This window comes from Dacryopinax primogenitus (assembly GCF_000292625.1).
Source record: "Dacryopinax primogenitus strain DJM-731 SS1 chromosome Unknown DACRYscaffold_11, whole genome shotgun sequence".
Classification (NCBI taxonomy): domain Eukaryota; kingdom Fungi; phylum Basidiomycota; class Dacrymycetes; order Dacrymycetales; family Dacrymycetaceae; genus Dacryopinax; species Dacryopinax primogenitus.
In genome coordinates, this window is record NW_024467208.1 from 241,457 (window position 1) to 264,134 (window position 22,678).

Here is a 22,678-nt window from a genome sequence, read left to right on the forward strand (position 1 = left end):
GTAGTGCAGACTTCTGTTCTAGCGAGGTTGGCTCGAATGTGCTCAGTTTCCCATCCCGAGGCCAATGTAATATACATGACCTCATATTGCTGCGTGCTTGTGTCAACCATCTCTTGTCAACAATATGGGAAAATCACGTACGCTCTGTCACCGATCACAGAGTGCTTGGCCGCAAGTTGCATCGCTAGTTTGCCCATCTGCTGCCCGAATCTGAAGTGTGCCTTGCGTTCCGCTGCGACACCCAGAGCCCACATAAATCCTCCAGGACTACCAGTGGAGATCCCATGTCTGGAAATGATTGATGAACATCAACTTGTGTCGTATTAGGTATAACGCACTTTAAGCTCAGTTCGATATTCTACGTAGGCACAGTTAGCAATGTCAAGGAGAAATAGGAGGAAAACGTGCTTTAAGTCCTACAACATCGGTCAATCCCTGGCCTTGTGCCCAATGCGCGTTAATGCTTGTATCATTGAGGAGTGAGACCATGAGCTCGACTTTTGGGTCGGAACAGTGAGGCAAGGCAAGGATTTGGTCAAATCCAGTCTCGAGAATTTGGGAACGGACACGCTCGTATCTGCCGCACATGTCAACAGTACTGTGGATAAATATGATGATAGTACGCACATAGCGTTTATTTGTTCCTCAGAGACGTGTTCCTAGAGATAGAATGTGAGGATGGCGCAGAACATAGACACGAGTACTAACTTCCAACTCCACACCTAACGCTCGCAGACCATGCAGCGTTTTGGTCAGTCCATCCTGCAAGAAATGAGATGAGTCATAATGTAAGAAAATAAAAACGTACGCGAAAGTCGTTTCTCTTCCAACAATTCCTCGCTTGTAACCTCGCAACCTCACCTACGTCTTCGGGGGAGACTGTTTGTTGTAATATCTCATTGAGTAATTGGTCAGAAGACCAGTTATCCCCAGTCCAGGTCATCAACCTACATCATCCTCATTCAGCGGAGATCGTCACAAGACGTTTTTACCTACTCTGCAGTCTTGAGCAGAAGTGAGAGGGTCGTTTCCCGATTATCCTCGTTCCACGCTTCCTCCAACAACAACTGCCGCGCACATTGACAATATTCGAGTGCCATTTCATGCGCCCCTTGGAGTGTCGCCTGACTACTGACGCGCAGGAAGACGTCAAAGAATGCGCTGCGCTTGGGATGGTCAGGGAGCATAGGTATGCTGCGCTTCGCAAAATCGGCCACGCGGAAATAGTCCGGATTCGCTTGTTGTAACAGCACCAGAGCGATCTTCGGGGAACGGTAAGATCATAGCACACAGTGCGGAAGTAAGGGGATACCTTGAGGTTCATGCTCATGACGACATCTACCGGCATCTGCTCAGTAAAAGCAACCGCCGCTTGGCGGAATCGATCATCTAAGAAGGCACAGTGAGAGGAAGCTCGAAGACAGTCAGACTACTCACGGCTAAAAGCACAGGTCTCCCTCCCACGATGAACGAGCCAACCTTCCGCAAGCGCCATTTGCAACCCCTGCATCGACCTCTGACTAGACTTGAGTTCATCCGAATCCGAATCATCAGCCCCGTTCGCCTCCTCCCAATCCATCATCATCGCCACATCGGTGATTTTGAATGCGGGGCCGAAAAAACAGCCCCAGACTACATAACGCTGCATGACTTCGGGGAACTCGCGCATTCGTGTGACGAGGAATTCGACGTCTCCCGGATCGGACTGGGAAAAATGCTCGGTGAGAAACTTATCTTGAATTTGGTCGATATTGTACTGCCAATGGTTTCCCTCCCAATCAAAATATATCTGCAAGTTTCATCAGGAGCGAATTTCGGGCGAAGAGGATTACGTACGTAATTTTGACGTCGTAATGCAGTCAACAGGTTCCGAGCAGCAAAAGGGTTCCCTCGACTAGTTCGTTGCACCAGTTTCGTGAGGTTAGTGCATGTGTCAGGGGGCACTCGCAGAGTCTGGGAAACGAAGGAGCTCATGGCGTCCGTTGTCAGAGGATGCAGCTCGATCCAAGTGGCACGAGTAGACTTGGTAAATACTTTCCTGATCCGTTCAAGCCGGATACTGGGGCAGAGTCAGAAGCATTGTGAGGTTAGCATGAGGTGCTCACTCAGATTCGGATCTTACTGTGCCAAAGACGATCATGCGTAGTTTCGCGGATATCAGTGCCGAGACAACCTCGAGGGTGGATTCGTTCGCATTGTGCAAGTCATCAAAGAACTGTAGGAAAGAGAAGATAAGTACGTGAGCTAACCGCGCAATTCGGATACCATGACGCACCAAAGCCAAGTGTCGGATTTCGGAACAAGCAGCAAACACGTCCACCATGAGGTCTATGAACCTCGCTCGGAGTTCGACAGTGCTCCCCGAGTGCACTTCTGCAAAGGAGGTAACATCGTGTAGAGCCAAGATGCCCTTCAATTCGGGGGCAGTGTTAAACAGAAGCTGTACGTTCCTAAAGTTCGCACCGAGCCTGTTCCGGAGCTTCTCAACGAATTCAAAAGTCTCATCCGAGTAGACGCTGGATAATTGCTGCAGGACACTTGAGAGGCAGGAAAACACAGGGCCGTAGGGTGTGGAATCCGCGTGTGAGCACTTGCCTGAGCCCCAGAGCCCACCCTCCTGTCTCCAGAAGGGCATCGCCTCCATAACAAGGGAAGACTTTCCCATCCCTCCGGGGCCTTGGACAACAACAGCGAAGCTTCGCCCAGGAGGCTTCATCTTGCGCCGGAAGAGCTTGGGGATCCGTCGTAGGTTTTCGCCTGTTAGGCTGCTTGCGCCAGTCCCTGTCCCACTCGTCCCCGCTGAAGTTCGCTCCTCGCGTACAAGCTTGTCCAGGGCGTCGGAGGAGATGGCCGAGCCGACAGCGTGTTCCTGCGGTGTGAGCGTGCGCTTCATGTCCCCAGCGCTGGCACTATTGTGCCTGTTGAAACCCCCTCCGGGGGGGACACTGTGCGTGCTTTCACTCTTCCCAGAATGGGAGCGCGAGTCACCCCCTTCCTCATCTTCGATTCCATTCCCTGCCATAGCAGCAATGAGCGTGCTGGGCGCTGCGGAGAGGGCGAGAGAATGTCTCGATCCAGAGAAGTGCGAGCCACCGCCACTTGCAGCAGCATGTATGACAGCATGTATGACCTCGACCTCCTTTTCTCTGCCGAAGAGAGCGTGCGGCATCGTGAACTCGAGGTATTTATCTTGTCTCCCAAGCTCAAACTTAGGAATGAGCTCGGCGGAAAGACTCTGACTCGTGGTGCTAGCGATGTTCAGCCATTTCTGGCATTGGAGGAAGTCGTGTTTGAGCCCAATAGCACTCGAGTATCTGTCCTCTGGGTCCTTAGAAAGAAGTTTGTCGATCATATCTGAGATGACCTTCGGTACGTCTCTCCGCACTTCGTGAATTCTGAGCGGACGTTGTTGACGTACGATGCTGACAAACTCGCGCACACCCCCCTCGAAGGGAAGGATGCCCTGCCCGCTGAGCAAAATCCATAGCACCACACCAAGGGCGTAGAGATCTGTCCGATGGTCTTCCCGGTCGACGATCGTCGCACTGTTGTTGATCTGCTCGGGGGGCATGTAGCTCATCGCCTCCTTCGCCTTGGCCCAATCGCGATCCTCTGACTGGAGAACCAGGCCGGATGGTCCACCGAGCGATTCGAGCGATGCAGAGCGGTTTCCGAAGTGAGCGAGTCGGACCCGACCAGAGGAGGAATAGTGGAATGCGTTGATCCGAACTTCGCGGTGGATCAATCCGCGGCTATGGACGGCTTCGAGGCACTGGGTTGCTTGCACTGCGAACCTGCGTACGGATGTTAGCCAATGTGTCCGTTATTTATCAGAAAGAAAGGGATACGAGCGAAAGAGGGGATAGAAACGAAGGAGGGCATGATGACATCGAAGGGGACAATGACCAAATATAGACGGGATGAAGAAATAAATAAGGCTGAGAGCGGGATCGACAAGAAGGAAGGGAATGGATGAAGGAGTGGATAAAGATGAAAGATGCGATGGAGGTGAGAGATGACGTACTCGAGGAAGGTGACGAGCTCCATGGGCATCGTATGCGCCTGCTCGTCCCATACCCCTTCTTCATTCTCCTCCCCTTGTCTTCTTTGAGGGAAGAGCACAGCGTTCAGTTTCGACGGTGGTATGTACTGAGAGAGGATATTTTCCCCCGGATGGGAAAGGAGGAGCACGGTCATGTCGCCGTTGAGGCGGGGAACGACGAAATAGTCTAGGACACGAAGGAGTTTGCCAACAGCCTCCGGGTCCTGGGAAAGCATCTTCAATCTGGATGGTCGTGAGTATTCTTGCAGCTGGAAGATGAAAAGTAGGACGCACATATTAAACTCCCTATCGAGCGCTAGTGCCCCAGCTGTATGAGCCATAGCCATCTTGGCGAAGACGTTGCTGCCATCCTTGAGGTTGACACCCTGCGTAAGAAGGGTGGTGCTACCGACGTCTTCCCACCTATACGCTTTACTAAACTGATACCCGGGAATACTGAGTACCTCGTCTCGAAAAAAGGTGTTGGCAGTGTATCGCGTGCGTATTCTTCGACCTCCCGAAGGAGTACCAGACAGTTCCCGGTCTGATGAGGAGCGTACCGAGACGTCTGGAGGGTCTGTGTTGGAGGAAGGCGTCCAACGAGATGAGGACGCAGAAGAAGAAACGGCATCTGCGGATGGTGTTGGGTGGGAATGGGAGATGGAAGGGAGCATGACCGTGTAAACAAAGGTATATGCAGGATGTATTCACTGAAATAAGGCTCCGTTTGTTTTTTAGGTGTTTGTTGTTGGGCGTTGTACTGGAATGGGACTTGATCGGGCAAGCTTGTCCTCGAGGATCGGTGCTGTCCTCAATATCCAGTGCCAGAGGCTCGTCGTCTCTTCTGTGATGGTACGATGACGCAAGTATGATGTCGCCGCTTCTCCTGCAGGGCGTGATACGAAGCAGACTGTAATAATCGTCGCCAGCAGTGAAAGAGCAAAGGCAAACGACCAGAGAGAAAAAGCGAAAATGAGTTGGGTTCCCTGTGGATCCCAGGGCTCGGTATTCGGTGCCCGTCAGTGGTGGGTGCGTTCCAAGAAGGCGGATAGACGTCGCTGGCCGATCACGATCGCGAACGAGGGACTTTGATCTTTCCCGTCTTTGGTAATCTGCCTGCCACACTCGTTTAATATAAAAATGTATTTGATTATACTAGTGGCACTCTATCATTGCTATCAATATACTGCGCTGCTCCCGCTGTCCGTTACTATTCTATCCATCCCATAACAATAACAATATCATTACCAACCACTTGCCAACCCCGGGGTTCCATCCCTTCCAGCCATCTCGGCATCCTCCGCGGTCTCCAGTCTCCGAACCCCGCGCATGTGCCCAGGCCCCTTTCCAGGGTCAAGACGTCATCTGCCTCCGTTTAAATCAGAGATGGATATCCGATCCCGCTTATAGTCGGAGCCGCACCTATGTTGACCACTAGGGTCCACACTTTTGCCAGGGGGGCAACCCTCGCCCCCACCACAAACTCACGGCTATTTTCCACAGGGGCCAGTCCAGCCGTGTCCAGTAGGTTGTACCAAATGTAGAAAAGCAGGATCTAGGGTCCTATCACAAGACATGTGACCTACCTGGTTCATGCCTCTGGGTGCACAGTTGTACATACTAGGTCATCTTCAATGCCATTGACTCATACCAATAAGCAGCCTACAGCTAATGGAACTGCTCCTTGCTCTACTTCTAGAACTGTTAGGCTGGCTGAATTTGAAGATGCAACTAGCTGCCACCAATGGCTTCAAGAAACTGCCACTACTAGGGGCAAGAGGAGAATGCCAGTCCTACTAGAGCCTACCACCTTGTTCTACAAGGACATCTGAACATACAAGGGCAACTTGGAAGCCAAGTCTTCTCCTTTGTCCCCGTCTTCCACAATGTCTCCACCTATCTCCTGGTTCTTGCTTTCCTCCTCTTCTTCTTCTGCTTCCTCATTTGAACATTCAAATTCTGCTTTGTGGTCCAGTTTGTTCACTTCAAAGTCCGCATTTTCGAGGTTTCAGAGGACCATCTCCACTGCACTCAACATGTCTTTTCAGGCCAGGTAGGGTATAACCCTGAACTTGGCAATTGTATGCCCGAATATCAAACTGTTGAGTTCAGCCACTATATAAGCGCCTCCAGATCTCTGCTTGACAACAATATATGGTCCCATATATTGATTCTTCATCTTATCATGGAGGGGGCCATCCTGCCTGCTGTTCCTTATGAAGACTAAGTTGCCCATTTCAAAATTGTGATTGTACATCAGGTTCTTGAATCATTCTCAAAACCTTTCTGCATTCACGTATTGAGCTTTCAAAATCCTCCTTTTGATTTCCGCTAAGTCCTCTGGTCTCTTTAGGAGTTGTCAAGTGTGGAATGCCACTAGGTCTGCATGTGACAGGAGTTGATCTGGGGGCAGAGCTAGCCAGATTGCCTCTATAATGTCCATTGGCAGAAGGGGGTGAATTCCATGAGCCATGTAGAAAGGACTCATTCCTGTAGCACTGTGAATTGATATTCATTGTGCCCAGAATACAGCCGGAACCACTTTGGGCCATTTTGACTTGTCTTTGGACATCAAATGGATAATTGATTCTTGAACCGTTTGATGACTCTGTTTGACTATTCTGTTTGCCCTCAAATTGTAGCTCGAAATGCGAATGTGGTTCAAGTGGTACTTTTCCTTGAGGGAATTCATAGCACTGATCCAAGGAGAACCATTATCCATGATGATTTTGCTGATAGCACCCCAACAACAGAGGATGTTCTTATGAATGAAGTCTTCAATGACCTTGGCTGTTTCTTTCTGGCAGATCATGTACTCCAGCCAATGTGTAAGCAAACACTGAGCTTGCAGAATGTACCTCATTCCTCGATATCAACCTTTCAAGGGTGGCATGAACATTGTGTCACAGTGAGCTCAAAAGAATAGCAGTTGTGGAGTCTGTACCATGGGCAGAATAACCATGTGTTTCATCTGTTGTTGTTGGCACTTGTTGCATGTCCTTAGGTACCATTTTGTATCATCCATCAAGTTCGGCCAGAAGAAATGAAGTTGAATATGGTTGTATACCATTTGAAAGCCCCTGTGTCCGATCTCGTCATGCATGTTCTGAAGGACATTGATCCTCTTTTCAAATTTGATATAGAGCTGATGTTCTCTGTTTTTGTCCCATTTGTATAAGTTGTCCTGGCCTTCAAGGAAGTAATGCAACATCTTTTCTAGAAACAACTTCCATTGCATGTCCGTTAGACTTTGAGGTCTTCAAAAGTTCCTTAGGTATTGTCAAATTGCTAGGATCTTGTCATCTACTTCCTTTGTCTTTTCGAGTCTAGGTAGCACCTCTTCTGGGGGGTTCAAAAATTTTGGAACAGGGCTTCGAAGGGACTGTTCCAATACAAACATGTAAGACAAGCCAAGGGTGTCGTCATCTTCAAATTCAGGGAAGCAGTCATTGATATTGGATTGGCAGGCCACAGGTTGTCTCAAAAGGCCATCTGGCACTGTGTGTTGTTCTGCCAGGACATGGTGGAGTTCAAAATTGAAAAGATGGATCCAATGGATCCACCAGTTCAGAATGATGCTTGGCTGTATGTCTGGGTGGTTCAGCATTCCTTGGATGTATTTTGCATCGACCTTGACATTGAAATTTGGAATGCCTATGAGCCAGATTTGAAAAGCTTTCAACACTTGGTAGAGGCCATACAGCTCGAGCTTTGGTTGCAAGTACTTGCTTTTGACTTTGTTCCAGTTGATCAATCCAAAACATGCTGGCTGGCACTTTCCTTTTTTGTCATTCTGATACAAAATGAAACCAGTACTGATGTTTGGAAAGTCAACTGCCAAGGTAATACACTGGTTGCTCTTGTAGTTGATGGGCTTGAGGACATTGTTCATTTCTGCTGCAATTGCCAATTCCTGTAGAACTTGAATGGCCTCATATTGTTCCAGTCCGAATTCAAATGGCACACCTTTGCATTTCAGATGTTTCAGTGGGCGTGCTTTCCAAGCAAATCCTTCAATGAAAATTCGAAGGATGCCTACCGTGCTGAGGAATGCCCTGACTTCTGAGAGGTTTTCACACAGCAGCTTCCATTTGGTGATTTTTGAAACTTTCGACAGGTCCAGAGCATGGCCTTCATAGCAACACCTGTAGCTGAGGAGGATTATTTCCAGGATGCACAGTTGTACTCTTGGTCCAGAGAAGGTTCCTCCTGCATGTTTGGCTCATTGGATGATTCAGTGCATGTTTCCAAGGTGTTTGAAAATGAAGCATCAAATGCTGCAGTTGCCTGGGATCATTTCGAACTCTCCATTGGCTTTTTTGTACCAAGTCTTGGGGCCTTTTACTCTGATATCATTGATGAATGGGGTGGTCAGGTGGGGAATCTCATCCTGGAAAATGAAGTTGACATTGTCCTGCATGATGCCCGGCATGTTGTGGGCTCCCATGGGTGCAACAGTATACTGGAGTGGGCTGATGGGAGACTGAAACAAAGTGTAGTCCCTTGAACTAAAAGCAACTGGGTGCTGTTCAAATCCTCAAAAGAAGTCTAGAAGTCCGTAACATCCTCTCAATCTGAAGTCTTCCAGGATGTGTTCTGTCAACAGGGGAACTGTGCTGCTTTGTATCATGACTTGGTTCAAAGGCCAAGCATCAATGATGGGCCTTAGTTCTCCATTTTTCTTTTGAATGACAAACCAGCGAGATCAATATGCAGACTGAGAGTGTTTGAAGGTGCCTGCAGCTACCTTGGTGCAGAGGACTTTAATCACATCTTCCATAAGGGCAGGCAGCACTGGAATATTCCATTCCTGCCACAGAACATGTTTGACTGTCAGAAAGATAACCAGATCAAAATAGTCAGCTTGAAATTGTCCAATTTCTGACTTGGCCCACAAAAATGCATATTTGTGCATCTTCAGCACCCAGGCTGTGAGCTTCTCCTCTTTGGGAAGAAGGAATTTCGACTTGTTGATTTTGAGTGCTTTGAAACACTCTTTCATAAGCCAAGCACCTGGAATGAAATTGGGTGGTCAGACTGGTAATGGTTCTAACTGGTCTAATGGATCGGACAGGAAATGACAGTATATCTTCAGTTCTTTGGGGTGTGCAGCAGGCACTGGCTTGATACATCAGCCACTTTCTTATATTTTCGAACAGCAAGAGCTTGGGTTGGGGGGTATGCACAAGTGAGGAGTTTGTGGAAATACAGGTTGTACTGGTATTGTGGCAATACAGGTTGTACTGGTATTGCTGTTTTAGATTTCCAAATCAATGTAACATATGGCTGGGATGTCAGGTATCACTTCAACCTTTGAGTCTCAAAGTTGCCATGCTGGCTCTCTCAGATTCAGAGTCGTCATGATAAGTCTACTGTAAGGGGAGTCTCTCCAAGAGTAACTCAGTTCCTTGACTCTTGAAAATCCTCAGATGTGTGCAGGTTCACCAAACTGGTTGTGACAACAGCAGTCTTCGACATAGTAGGACAGGTGAAGGTAATCTCCTGGTACCCATCTTTGAAATCTTGAGTCGAACACCTGAACAGGGTTAGGAACAGCCTTATGAGGAGCAGTCTGACTGGTAACATAGTGGCCACATGCACCTGGAACAGTCCAGAGATGTTTCCAACCATTATCCGAAGGTTTCAAACACATCCCAACGTACTGCTGATGCTTCCATTTGCTGATCTCATCTGCACCTTTTCCGTAGGAGTGTAAACTGAGCCCATGTGACGCCAGACCATGTGGTGCATAACAATGAGCAAGCATCCCAAATTGAGGCAGCCGAGAGTTCAAAACCCAGTGTCTCCAAGTTCGACAGACACGTCTCTCAGTCCAATGACCTCCAGAGCCATGATAATACCTCTTGGAAATGCTGGCCTTTTGTGCTCCTCCATATGCATTACTGGCTCTGCACTTGCCAGAATTTCCTTGATAGTAGCCATTGTGTTCCATATGGGTGCTGTTTGAGGTACTTTCCGAGACTGCATCTGCTGGAACAGATGTTTCTGGATCTGAGGGGACATAGCCATTGCTTTTTCAAGAGACACTGTGACCTGGCTTTTCATTATGTTCAAAATAGCCATTTCGACCATCATATCATTTTCCGCAGGGGCTCAGAACTATTTGAGGGTGGATGTCCTTGTCCATGTCCTTTTCAACTGCCTAGGGAAGGTCCTTCGAATGGGATGGCACTTCTTCCTGTGTCATGTCCTGCTCCAGTTCCTGTAACTCCATTTTGACCATGCACCCTTTGCCCTTCAGAACGTAAGGTTCAGTTCGGTACGTTTCCTGTTTCCAAGTTGCCTCTTCGAGCCTGGTTTTGAGGGATGTAATGATCAACTGTAGTTCTGCTTCCCGTGCCGCTGATGCTGAGTCCACCATGTTCACTTCCGGACCTCGCAATGGTTTTGAAAAGCTAAGAAAATCATTGGCTCCTGTGAATGCCTGGATGATGTGAACTGGGGCTGGTCGAGTAGCCACAGCTGGGGCCTCTTTCATGGCAGCTGGCGCATTTCTGGCATACCATGTGCAAATATGGTCTCTCAGTGCCCCAGGAGGCCATGAAGGAATCGGCACTCCTTCTGGAAGTGTTATCTTGTTCTGGGAGTTCCAAATAACATAACTGGTTCAAAGGCTCTCCTTGAGAGGAGAACACTCCCTCAAGAAGTGATTCAGTGCTCTGCACCATAGGCATCCATTCTGACTGTTCCCATCATTGTTCAAAGCTCGATTTCCACCTGGCTGTTGGTTTGAACTCTGGTACCAGTCATTTGAATGGTTTGTATTATAAGTTGCTCTGGTAGCCATCATTTCAAACTTTTCCTCGAGCCGGGTAAGTACCTCTAGCATGTATTCCTGCACATTCAGGTTCACTTCCACCTTGATGTTCAGAATTGAATTCTCGATTTGAGCTAGAGCCACTTCCATTTCTCATTTGACCAAGACGGCTGCTGTTCCGGAACTGAGAGAAATAATCTCTCCACTTGCCAGGGTGTTCGCCAGTAGGAGCGCAGCCATCTTAACTGCATTGTCCAAGGGCCAAGGATTGTCAAGCACTGAATTGGGGTATTTTGAGAGGAGCCTCAAAGGTTTTCCTGAAATTTGTAGTGGAATCCTTGCATGAACATCTGTTGTTGCTTGGTCTTCAAAAGGTATTCCTTCCAGACCAGCCACTGGGATACTCTCAAAGACTGCCGTTGGTATTCTCCAAACTGAGCCCTGCTGTCCATGGGAATGGCCGCACTCTTTGAAACAAGTTTTTCCAGGTCAAGCCTCAAATATAGCCAGCTCAAATCTGTAGCTCCTGGGTAGAAAGCTAGAATCTGCTTTCAGAACTTGTCATACTTCGGACTTGCTGCATGACTTTCTTCTGCCATGTCCAATACCTGAAAGACTTCCACATTGACATTTTTGAGGCAATATTTTACCCATTGCTCCAGCAGAACCTTGCAACTTTTGCACAGTTGTTGCACATTGTCGAGAAATCTGATGACATGTTCCAGTCGAGCTGAGAGCAGCATTGGAGCATGCTTGCTCATTCAAAGTGGCATCACTGGATCCAGCATGGTGATTGTCAGGTTTTCAAGCACATGTTTGATATCTGAGGGTAGGCTTGTCAGTTTGACTTCTTCTGAGATCAATTCCATAGTTGTAGATGGCGTCTGCCTCAGGCCAATGGATGAGTTGGATAAGCTTTCTGATGGAGGCGGATTTCTTAGAACAGGCAGGGGTAGACTCTGAGGGCCAAGGTTTTGGTTTCTGGTTTCGGAACTGCACCCTGCTTTGGGTGGTCAGTTTGATGGTTGCTTAGGTGGACCACTCAATCTGCAACTGAATGCCCCAAGTTTTCTCCCCAACCAGATTTTTTTTTTTTGAAAAATCCTATGTCAGTCACCAAATGTACTCTACACCTCCCAATGAGGCATCAGGAGAAGGTCCGCTGGAGGGGGACTCGACAGTGGTGGCCCATACATTGTAGTAGGTAGTAATAGACAAAATCTAACCTAATCAAATTGTGGCCTCCTAAGGTAGAGCCACTCAAATGCCAATCCAAAGAGTCTTGTATAAGTTCCAAGACCTGTTGCAGCATTCTGAAGGGAGTCCAAATGAGGAATGGACAGGGAACAAGCCGTGTGAGGTGAATGAGGGTGGCTTCCGAAGGTCAAGCAGTCAAATCGAGGCTCAGATCAGTCTAAGAGGGAGCTTGAGCAAGGAGTGACTTTAAAGTAAAGCAGTAGTATCAGTTGTAAGTTAAGAAATCACCTGTCTTGAATGAGTGAGGTCTGGTGTAAGTGAGAGAGGAGTCCAAGCATCCCTATCTGAAGTATCCAAATCTGCCTATATATGTTTGGAGTGGTTTGGACCTTTGGACTACTACTAATCTATATCTAATCTACATTACCTAATGCTATGTCTAAGGGTCCACTTGCTTCCAATAGTCCAGTCCAGTTGAGTTTGAGGTGTTGTTCAAAGAGGCTTTCGAGGATCAGATTTGAGCTCAAAACTCAAATGTGCAGCACAGAGATGATTCTGCATGTTGAACTCCTAGTACAAAGGAGCTTGGGGCAAGACATGCCGAATTGGTGTCTGCTCAACTCCTGTACTGCTTGTGAATACTGCATAAGTGCATCTACATAGTAGAGGCGCCCTCATGTTGGTGACTCATTTCCTAGGCAGCTAGAAGGAGAAGAAGTCTTGATGCACTCCAAGCTCATTGCTGCAGATGGCAACAGTTCATCCAAGAGGTTTCTAGGTGTGGGCTATCATGACAAGCATGAATTTCAAAGTGACTACATCCTTGATTCCGAGGAGGTTGATCAGTATCAATGTGCACCTAGTGGCCCAGGAAGGCAGGGCAAGACATTGGACACATCAACCAAGGAAGAACAAGGCAAGACTTCTACAAATACACCTCAAGGCGATGAGACAAAGGTGTGCACATCTAGGTGGAAGGCATGGAAGACCAAGGAACATACAAGCAAGTGGACCAAGGCACTAGATGTGATGGGCAACTTTGTCGCAACATGTCAGCATGGAATGGTGCTCTACTCAGCTGACCTAATCCAAAGCGGAGAGTTGTATGTATCCAACCTAGCTGTAGGAGGACTAAACTTGCTCATGCTATGTCCTAGGTCCAAGTATCCCGTGGCCTGCTTGGCAAAGCTTATGGAGGTCTATGGGGAAGGGCTTGCTATTGGTTACAACATCAGTTGCAAGCATTTGAAGATGGTTGCTTGTAGTGCTCTTGGTGCTTGAGCCAAAGAGCTATGTGTCCATTACCTCATTGAAGCTTTTCATGGTTATGCCCACAACCAGCATTGTCAGCTAGGCTTCCACCCATGGTTTCTAGGGACAGCTGGTCTAGAAGATTTTAAGACTAATGAGTGCTTGTTCTCAAGGCAGAACCTTACTGCACATCTATTCCCCTATGCATCAGCATACCACCAACACCTAACTCTACACCTCTTTTGAAGGCAGTGGGACGAGGATAGGGCATTGCAACTAGGTGTGTAGTACTGTTGCAGTTTATTATGTCCACTGACAATATCTGTAGCCAAGTTCATCTACAACAACTATTGCCAGGTGCAAGAGATCCTAGAGACAATGGAACCCATGGTGCTTTGGTTCCAACAAGCTCAAGGACTTACCGATGAGGACTTTCAACAGTTCCTAGAAGAGGAGAAGGCCTACTTCAACAACCTTCAAGCCAAACCAGAGAGTAATGAAACTGCATTCCTTTACCTAGAGTCATTGCAGCAACTCAACAAGGCCCAGTGTGTCTACACTGTCTTCTTGTCAGATGTACTCTGACCCATCTCTAGGGAACTACTTCATAACTCTGGCTTTGACAGGTTTATCCATATGTCCCAAGAGTCTTGGAGCTCGCTCCCCCATCAAGATCAAGCTAGAGCTCTAGCACACAACTACACAGCTCTAGTGAATCTAGTCAAATGACATGAGTCAACAGCTTGTGCATATGAGAAGTGCCTCAGTATTGAATTATGGACACCCAACAGTCAAGAATGGAAAACAACGGAGCAAAGCATATACTACAGAGAGTACAACAAGGCACTAGACAGCCTCAAATCCCTTGTTGTACAGCACCTGTTTGAGCTGGAGAAACTCAATCTCTGTGGAACTGGTAAGCAGTGCAATATGATTGACACAAGCCGGAGTTCCTCACTACTTTCCAGGGTACAAGATGTGCAAGGCTCTAGGTGAAGCACTCCAGAAGAGGAGTGAGGGTATATGATCTGCATTGACTAGATACAACACATTTGCTGCCAAGGTCAATTGCCCTCTTCTCACTTTCAAGGATGTGTTGGCCTATATGTGGCTGTCTGACTTCTCCCTTCTACGCTACTCTCGGACTGACATTAGAGGGGCTATGTGGGCTGATCTGGAAGTGTGTCTGGTCATTGTACAGTGGCTCCTCGTGTGGTGCACAAAAGAAGAGATCTGCCATCTAGATGTTGAGGCTTGCCATGTCTGGACAGCACTACACCTAGAGGGTAGTGCAATGGAAGCTAGAGCTCAGTCAACCAAGGTGGATGGTGACAAATTATTGGCTGCTGAGATGAAGACCTACATTGCTAAGCAAGCAAGCATCTCAGTCCCAATACAGTCTTGCCTTCTAGACATCTTTGCTCTAGCCAGAGTTGTTGGTCTGGTGCCTGTCAGTACTAGAGCATGACAAGTGCATGATATTCAACCACAGGTTGCTCCATCTACCAAGGTTCCAGAACTTGGTGTGAAGAATGAAGAGCCCCTGGATGCTAGAGACTTCTATGATCTAGAACTTGATGGTGTAGATGATGAGAGTCAGGCTGAAATAGAACAGATGGCAGAGGCACTTGAACAGATCAATTTGTAGGTTAGGATAGGTATCATAGTACAGAGACTGTAACCTAGTTTGGTAATGCCATGGATAGTATGTTGAGCAATGCAATGCTCATGACTTGTTTCTAAGCCAATTTATTTGTGGTACTATGTTCTACATCCTACTGATAGTTGTAGAGCAAGATGCCTTCTGGTAGATGTCAACCCAACCATAGCAGCAATCTACAGCAATTTATTTACAAGTCAATATTACATGTAAATTCAAAATTCATTGCACAAATTAATACTTAATATGGAAGCTAAAATGTACTTAAAGTAAAAGACAATTTATTCATTAGATGAGTGCAATTGCAATCCTACATTCTAATTGTTGTCGTTCTCAGTGCACAATACTTCTCCCTAGTTGTCTCATCACCCCATTTCTCTACAGTGTCACACTAGGTTCTCTATTCCTCATGCCTCGTTCCCTAAAATTCATGGTCTAGAATCAACAAGAGTCTGCTAGAAGGTACTCTCGTTGGAAATGGGGTTGGCACAATAGTCATCTAGAAATTGAGGGTACATTGTTGTGCTTCTTGCTCAACATTTTGGTTCTGCTCTGCCTAGCTTATACTAGATGCACAAATGATGTCCCTCTCCTCCTGTCCACCACCATCTCCAACCCCCCTGTTGGAAGGACCTCATCCTCTACTCCTTGACATTGACATTCTACTATCTAGAACAACTAGGCAACTACAAGCACAGAAACAAGCAAGCTCTTCCTAATAGCTACTATGGATGGATCTTGACAACAACATCCAACCGGTCAACCTTGACCTCCTGCCTCCTAGTCTGCATACAGGTGAGTATGTGATCCATCCACCGCATATATGTACTGACTAGAGGGTAGGCTTATCATCTGGTGGTGGCTCGACTCAGAATGATCAGTCTGGCACTCCTTGTTACTGTCTCCCCTTGCCCTTGCCCTCTACAGCTCTCATTCCTAGTGGAAGGTCTCTTGCATCAATGGGAGGTACCTCAGGTTTTTATTCTGGTGAGTCCTTAGACCTATGCACCTACAGTATATATGCTAATACTACATCTAGGTCAACATGTCTCTGGCTTCCAATCTGCTGCCTCCCTTCCCCATGCCAACATCAACATGCCCATTGCTCTCCTCATCAACTTCCACATGCTCATGCACAAGGTTGCTGCTGGGGTCCAGCTCCCTACCGCCAAGATTGGTAGACCCCAACCTATGATGCAGCCACAGATGGACCACAAGGTCTGTGGGCAGGTAATGGCAGTAAACAAGATGCATTAGTCCGGACTGAAAAGTTTGCACTATCTGTCTGGTCCCTAGCTTATGTAAGCAGGTACTGTACAGTACCTGTAGGTGTGCATCAATATGTGCACCTCTCTACTATATGCCAACAAGGTCTGGAAGGACAAGAGAGCTAGAGTTGCCAAGGTCTCTAGGATGATTGATGGCTCTACTTTTGACAGCAATGACTTGGTAAGTGCTGATATGCACATCTTTTGTGATCCATTGAATGGCTGCCTTCAATGTATTGCTTGGTATGAGGAACTACAACCTCAAATCTTCAACATTGTATGTTTTCTAGTCCCTGCCATGCTAGATTTCCTACTTACCTTCTTCTCTAGCTTACTATGTCTGATTGCGTTCTTGGTGCCCTCCTCAACATGTGTATGTTTGCTAGGTATGACAGTGCTATGACTACTGTCAAGACCTTCATCTCTAGGGTTCTGTGGAACATGGGCTATATGCCCCTCATCAAAGGCATTTTCAAGCTGTATTGCAACTGTGTCATCATTCCCTACAATCAACATTATACAAACTTCTGAGATGCTAGGCACACTGAGGGGTCCAACCCTAGGAGTAGGTCCAACCACCCTGACCTGCGTCCCTTCAACCCCTACAACTACTTCCTGACACATATGATTGAGCTGCCGACCCCTCTGGCCCCAGCCCCTACTCAACATGCCCCCTCTTCTACCCCAGCAGGGAAGGGCAAGGGATGTGGTATGCACTTGGTTGCTTCTATGCCTAGGACCCCATCAATGATGCAGCTTTTCCCTCCTTCCTACACACTGATGCGTTTGGGTGGGGACAACTCCCTGGCACAGCTCTCCCTTGCCTCTAGGCTCTTGGCCAACCATGCTGGAACATTGTATTCGAGGCCCAATGACATTATGGAACTGCCTGTCCTCCCATGTCTACTCTCTGAGCTCCTTGGCACCTACCAAGATGCCCTCCAGATTGCCCCCTCTACATGTCTAGGATCGAGACCAAGGCTGCAGCCATCTACCATTGGGACATGCCTAGGACTTGGCTCAAGAGGATGGACCATGTCATCTGGGACTCCTTTGAGGAAGAGCTCACGTCCGATGAGGCTCACCAAAACTACAGCCCACACCTACATGTGCTGCTCAAGGACATTGTGAACCTGATGAAGTCAGAGCACCTGAATGACTACTATGAGGGCAGGGCCTAGGGATGTCAAGGAAGAAGTGCATGGTAAGGTAGGTCTCTCCTTTCTTCTTCTACTTCCTTCCAACTCGATGCCTTTGGCATCGTATGCCACTCTCTACATCCATGCCCTAGGTGCCCACCTCCATTCTTTTGTGTAGGGCTTGAACTGTTAATATTGTCTAGGCTTTGTGACACAAAGCCTAGGTATGTAAAACATAGAAGACTGTCAATAAATGCCTTCTGAATGGGTGCTTAAGTAAACACACATGCATCATGTGCATGTATCCACATGTCACGTATATGCGTACTAAGTTCACCATTCTAAGTCTACTCTGTACCACTCCAGCAATGCCACGCTCTACCGCCCTAGTGACCTCCTGGGCTCATCACTCTAGAACTACACTCAAGAACCGTGCTCACCACGGGGAAGTGCATATTGCAGTCGAGGAGATTAGGACAAAGGTCAAGGTCAACCTGATGGCACTTGCTGCCCAGCATGCTATGGATGCTGACACCATGCTAGGGTTTTTCTACAGTCAATGGCTGAAGCGTTGAAATGATGCCGTTTCAGTGTACAATGCAGCTTGTCATGAGCTAGTGGCAGAGTGGAAGCACCTAGGTCCGCCTACCTTGGATTTATGTCTTATTCCGAGACCTTACTCTTACTGCTAGGGAAAAGCTTTTGGGCTGTAGGCAACTCAGCTTTCCAAGAAGCCATAGTGGCAAGGATGAAGGTTCTAGAGACTGACCCTGTCCTCTGTGCAAGCACAAAGAAAGCTGTCATAGTGCAATGGGAAAGTTGTGTCCAGCAAGTTTGCTGGCCTGGCCATGCTAGGCTCTTGGATGCAAAGCACATGCAGGAGACTCTGTGATCAACTGCCCAAGACTTCAACACTCATACTGGCAGGCATATCTTTGGCCTAGTCATTTGAGGCCATGTCAATGACTACACTGTCCTGATGTTTTTCGGCAGCATGCTCTGCAAAGAGTGGTTTGAGATGGCTCTAGGTATGCCTATGCCCATTCTGAGCCTAGAGCTGGAGTCTTGGGTTCTAGGAGGAGGGGCGAGGTGTACATCAGACTGATTTTGGTGAAGCATTGTTTGTACTCATGTTGCTCAGTGCAGAGATGGCAGCAAGTACAAAATCTAGGGTCAACACTCTGAAGCATGAGATCCGCTCAATGCTAGATGACAAGATTCATATGTGCTCTACATGGTCTTGAATATGTATATGGCTCACTTCCAAGCTTCTAGGACATATCACTAAGGGCACCAGGACAACTATGGCATATAAGGGTTTTGGTTGAGATATCAAGGATGCTTTCCACATCACTCTACATGGTTGGCCCCTAGAGGCTATCATCAACCCTTCTGACATGTCCAGTATTGGAGAATTGGCTCAAGTGTATGATGCACTCAAAGAAGGTTGTTGTTTCTTTTGCCAACTGTCAGAGCGTGAGCTCAAAAATTGAAGAGTTCTATGCCAAGAAGGAGATTCTTGCAGTAGGATCAATGCAGATGTTGAGCATACGGTGGAGAATAGGATGGTGGTTGCCTCTGCTCCGCAGGCAGCTGGATCAACCTCTACGGTGACAGTGGATCTCTCTGGACAATAACCCAATACTGACCTGTCCAGGCCACTAAAATGACAGGCAAGAAGCCAAGTGATAGGTGGGTGGAAATGACCCTGTTGAGAGATATGCACCAAGAGTAGTGGCAGAGAGGTCTTATCACTGGCCCCTACAGAGGAGAACATAGTTAATGTGGTTCAAGACTTTGAAGTGACTAGGCCTCCTATTGTTGACATTGTACATGATGGGTGGGATTTGGTAGGAAATAGTATGGGTGCAGATGGTGACCCAAGAATGCTATTTAACTCATGGACAATGTTGTAGTCCTAGCATCTACAATGAACAGGTATTGATATCTAGGGATCAATCTCTAGGGCTTGGTCAACAAGATCAATAGAGCATATGCCCCTTCCTCCATAGCTCAAAGAGCAGCTTGGTCTGCCTTGTACTTCTTCAAGCAGGCAAGCAATTCCTCCTGGCATGTCTTCATTGTAGCATGCTTGACTGCATCATATTCACATTGATACTCTTGGAGGGTGGCTTGGTGTCTAGAGCTAGTCAGTAATGTTATCGCTAGGAGGCGATGGATGCACTTCTTGGCCCACATTCTCTTGGCCTGTAGCTCAATGTTGTACAGAGGACTAGGGTGGTATGTGCATGGGCACGGCATGATATAATAAATATCCAAGATGACAATATTGTGGTAGGGGATGCTGGTGGTTGCCATGGGAGAGGGGCTGGAAAGCATGGCCACCAGGCCACATTCTAAGTGGTCATACCCTAATAGGGAACCTAGACCCTGGATTTCACTGGATTGTCCAGCTAGAAAAGTCTACGTGAGTTTGTGGTGGGGGCAAGGGTCACCCCCCTGGCAAAGTGTGGACCCTAGTGGTTGACATAGGTGTGGAGCTGCAGGTGAGATAAAAAGAAGAAAGAGGAAGATGTTGGTGCATGACAACAGCATCCCAAATACCTGGACTGGATGGCCAGACCATGGAAAAAGCTATCTACGTCCTTTATTGGAAAGGAGAGTGTTTCAATGGATGACATCCCGTAGGATCTGCATGCCCGACATAGATATGCAGAATGTGGCATTTGCTCATGCCAGGCCTCTGGATGCACATTTTCGGACTCTGACCCTCATGCAGATGTGGCCAGGGTTCACACAGATTTGTTGTCTGCATGAGGGGGTCCCCTCTCACAGAATTTTTTGTGCACGGAGACCCTCACAGATGCATTCTGCTTGTGTTCCCCAGGCTGCACCACATGCCCTACATTACAATCTCCTTCAAGGCTGCGTGTCTCCTCTTCTCAATAATGATCATGGAGCTGATGCAGGAGGATGTCTATGGCTCACCCTCTCCTTCTTATGTCCCCTCGACCTATCTGGATCTCTCTTCCACCATCCTGCCCTCCTCTCAACTGTCTCAATTCCCTCCATGTGCAGCCTCATCTTTCTCCAACTATCAAGCCTCCTCCATGAACAATGTATCAAACTGTGTTCTTGGCCTGCACCTCAATGATTCCCTGTCTTGCATGCCTCTTGCATGCCTCCTCAGCCTGCACAGCCTGTGCTGCCCACCAAATGTAAGGTGCAGCCAACCAACAAAGAAGTACCAAGCCAGAAACGCATCAGCAAAGGCAAGACTCAGGGGTCAAAGGGGTACAGCAAGGCAGAGCTGTCCAAATTGCTCAATCTGGTGGAGGAGTGTCATCCCATCGGATCAGATGACTGGAGCAAGATCCTTGGGGGCATGCAGTGCTATTGGGCTGATAACATGATTGCAGTAAGGATGCTGGACAGTATCAAGTGCAGGTTTTTTGATGTACATCACTGCTCCTCAGGTTGTACATCCTTTAGACTGACCAACCACTAGCTTGTGCATGCTCCTAAACCCACAGGCAAGGGTGAAATGAGCGATGTGATCCAGCAAGCAAAAGTAGTCAACCTTCTGATTCAAAATGAAGTCAAGATGGGCAACTTGCAAGACAACAATGGGGTGGCTGACTCAGAGGGTATTGATTGGCCTACATCAGACCATGAAGAACATTCCCAGGCTGCGCAGCCTACTTATTCAATCCAGGTCACCAACACTCTGAGTACCACGAGCAAGGTGCTGATCAAGCAGTGCCCTCATGTCAAGGAATTGCCCAAGTCCCACAACTGATTGGACTATCCAGGACTTCTCTTGAATGTTTGAATGGCCTTTGATCCTCAGGCACAGGCTGAGCGCACCATCTTCCAGAGCAAGATCACCACTCTCCAAGCTCAGCTGCATGACAAGTAGCAGGAGCTTGTCGACATCTCCTGGGATAAGGACAATATCATCAAAGGGCTTTGTGCACAGCTCCTGGAGGATGTGTGTGCCCACCTCAGTGTCCAGCGTGAACTTGATATGACCAAGGCAAGGCTGGAGTACCAAGAGCAGGTGAGGACCATGATGATGGGTATGGGTAATATGGGTGCATGGGTTGTGCAGTCTATGAATGGCCCTCCCCATCCAGAGGCTGTGCAGCCTTGAGAATGCACATTGTGGGGGAGGCACAGCCTAGTTAGCTACACATTGTCTAGCACAACATAATGGAACTTAGCCACACAATCTGCCCTGAAAATATCTGGGGAACACATATCCTTCAAATCAGGTTGTACACTGTCTTCAGTTGGTTGATCCCAACCAGGTGCACCCTGATCTGATGTAGGCAGAATACAGTTTCCAGCAGCCTGCACCAGTCTCCAGAATCATTGGCTTTGAGCAGCAATTGAAGCTGGCCAAAAGAGCCTTGTATTGCTTGCATTCCCCATTCTGCTGATTGGCGAAATGAAATGAGCTGCTCAATGAATTGCAGGTGATCTCAAATCATACATGAACCACTTTTGAGTGGTGTCATAATCTTGTTCAGCAGACTGTGCTTGTTGTGAGGGAATGCAGTGTCAGCTGCTAAGTAAAACCCATCAGGTGTGTTGTTGTTAGGACAACACAGGCTGACTAAGTCTACTCACCTAAGAGTGCCAAGAGTCTAAGCAGGCAACAAGGAAGTGGAGTAGACCTGATGACTAAGACCTATCTACAGTATAGGTACCTGTGGATGATCCTAAGAGACCAAGTCTGAAGAGACAGTCCCCAGGCAGAGTAGGCCTTATATTTATACCTCTGTGGTGGAACCTGCTAGAACATCTTGCTTACTCAGCCTAGTCAGGTGGTCAGGTCATATGACCAAGGATGAGGTCATATGAGGTCATGCACAGCCATGCACAGCAGGTCACCTGACCATCCAATCCTTCCAGCAGGTTCCAGCACATGCCAAGGTATACCAGCTACTTCCATGTCATAAAGGCTTAGTCATGTCTCTTGACCAAGCAATGAGCTGGTGCCCTAACAGACATATGTGTTACCATGGCTACCTGTGCTACCTGCTTCCTATGACATCTTTCTGGAAAGCAATTGTCTGTCTGCCATGTCTCAAAAACTCAATGGCCTCTTTGCATTGACTGCAATTGGGACAACAGAGGGCTTTGTGCAAGGACTCCAGCCCCCATCCAACATGGTTCTCACAGGTTGCACCTATCATCACATGCTAGATGTGGCAAACCCAACACACTCAATTCATTGGTTCCTTTACAATCAGCAGGAGAGAACAGATAGAGGGCACAGGATGAACATATCTCCAGATTGGCTTGCAGCAGTCTCAGAAGCATTGGAATGCCATAACCCATACATCCATGAACTTCTCACTTTCAGATGATTCCTTT

General features: G+C 47.7%; 7 protein-coding genes across 7 annotated transcripts in view; 3 read left to right on the forward strand and 4 right to left on the reverse strand.

The window, feature by feature from the left end:
- DACRYDRAFT_116810 (uncharacterized protein) overlaps window positions 1–4,989 on the reverse strand; it is a gene marked incomplete at its 3' end in the record, with an annotated part of 6,733 nt that extends 1,744 nt beyond the window's left edge. Inside the window, exons 1-15 of the mRNA XM_040770267.1 lie at window positions 4,337–4,989; window positions 4,025–4,285; window positions 2,276–3,794; window positions 2,106–2,215; window positions 1,837–2,059; window positions 1,438–1,789; window positions 1,313–1,389; window positions 997–1,262; window positions 809–947; window positions 709–762; window positions 628–659; window positions 409–577; window positions 339–358; window positions 142–288; window positions 76–89 (exon numbers count right to left, since the gene is read on the reverse strand). Of these exons, the coding sequence (XP_040627828.1) occupies window positions 76–89; window positions 142–288; window positions 339–358; window positions 409–577; window positions 628–659; window positions 709–762; window positions 809–947; window positions 997–1,262; window positions 1,313–1,389; window positions 1,438–1,789; window positions 1,837–2,059; window positions 2,106–2,215; window positions 2,276–3,794; window positions 4,025–4,285; window positions 4,337–4,716 (3,763 nt within the window). The remainder of the gene's footprint in view (window positions 1–75; window positions 90–141; window positions 289–338; window positions 359–408; window positions 578–627; window positions 660–708; window positions 763–808; window positions 948–996; window positions 1,263–1,312; window positions 1,390–1,437; window positions 1,790–1,836; window positions 2,060–2,105; window positions 2,216–2,275; window positions 3,795–4,024; window positions 4,286–4,336) is intronic.
- Window positions 4,990–6,086: 1,097 nt separating this feature from the next.
- DACRYDRAFT_53657 (uncharacterized protein) lies at window positions 6,087–6,299 on the reverse strand (the record flags this gene model as incomplete). The annotated part of the gene is made up of 1 exon (XM_040775188.1): window positions 6,087–6,299. One exon carries the CDS (start codon window positions 6,297–6,299, stop codon window positions 6,087–6,089), a length of 213 nt encoding a protein of 70 aa, XP_040627829.1.
- A 2,448-nt stretch (window positions 6,300–8,747) lies between these two features.
- DACRYDRAFT_53704 (uncharacterized protein) lies at window positions 8,748–9,044 on the reverse strand (the record flags this gene model as incomplete). The annotated part of the gene is made up of 1 exon (XM_040775193.1): window positions 8,748–9,044. The coding sequence occupies one exon, from the start codon at window positions 9,042–9,044 to the stop codon at window positions 8,748–8,750; it is 297 nt and encodes a 98-aa protein (XP_040627830.1).
- Window positions 9,045–13,178: 4,134 nt separating this feature from the next.
- On the forward strand, window positions 13,179–13,502 carry DACRYDRAFT_39356 (uncharacterized protein; the record flags this gene model as incomplete). Its single annotated transcript, XM_040774462.1, has 2 exons — window positions 13,179–13,271; window positions 13,308–13,502. Coding segments are annotated over 2 exons (288 nt in total), but the record flags the coding sequence as incomplete, so codon positions are not given.
- A 531-nt stretch (window positions 13,503–14,033) lies between these two features.
- DACRYDRAFT_39913 (uncharacterized protein) lies at window positions 14,034–14,186 on the forward strand (the record flags this gene model as incomplete). Its single annotated transcript, XM_040774469.1, has 1 exon — window positions 14,034–14,186. A coding segment is annotated over one exon (153 nt), but the record flags the coding sequence as incomplete, so codon positions are not given.
- Window positions 14,187–15,659: 1,473 nt separating this feature from the next.
- DACRYDRAFT_108283 (uncharacterized protein) lies at window positions 15,660–16,233 on the forward strand (the record flags this gene model as incomplete). The annotated part of the gene is made up of 4 exons (XM_040768620.1): window positions 15,660–15,723; window positions 15,772–15,915; window positions 15,968–16,158; window positions 16,225–16,233. The coding sequence occupies 4 exons, from the start codon at window positions 15,660–15,662 to the stop codon at window positions 16,231–16,233; spliced, it is 408 nt and encodes a 135-aa protein (XP_040627833.1).
- Window positions 16,234–21,666: 5,433 nt separating this feature from the next.
- On the reverse strand, window positions 21,667–21,894 carry DACRYDRAFT_29315 (uncharacterized protein; the record flags this gene model as incomplete). Its single annotated transcript, XM_040774312.1, is given in 2 exon segments — window positions 21,667–21,779; window positions 21,792–21,894. Coding segments are annotated over 2 exon segments (216 nt in total), but the record flags the coding sequence as incomplete, so codon positions are not given.
- Window positions 21,895–22,678: the final 784 nt, after the last annotated feature.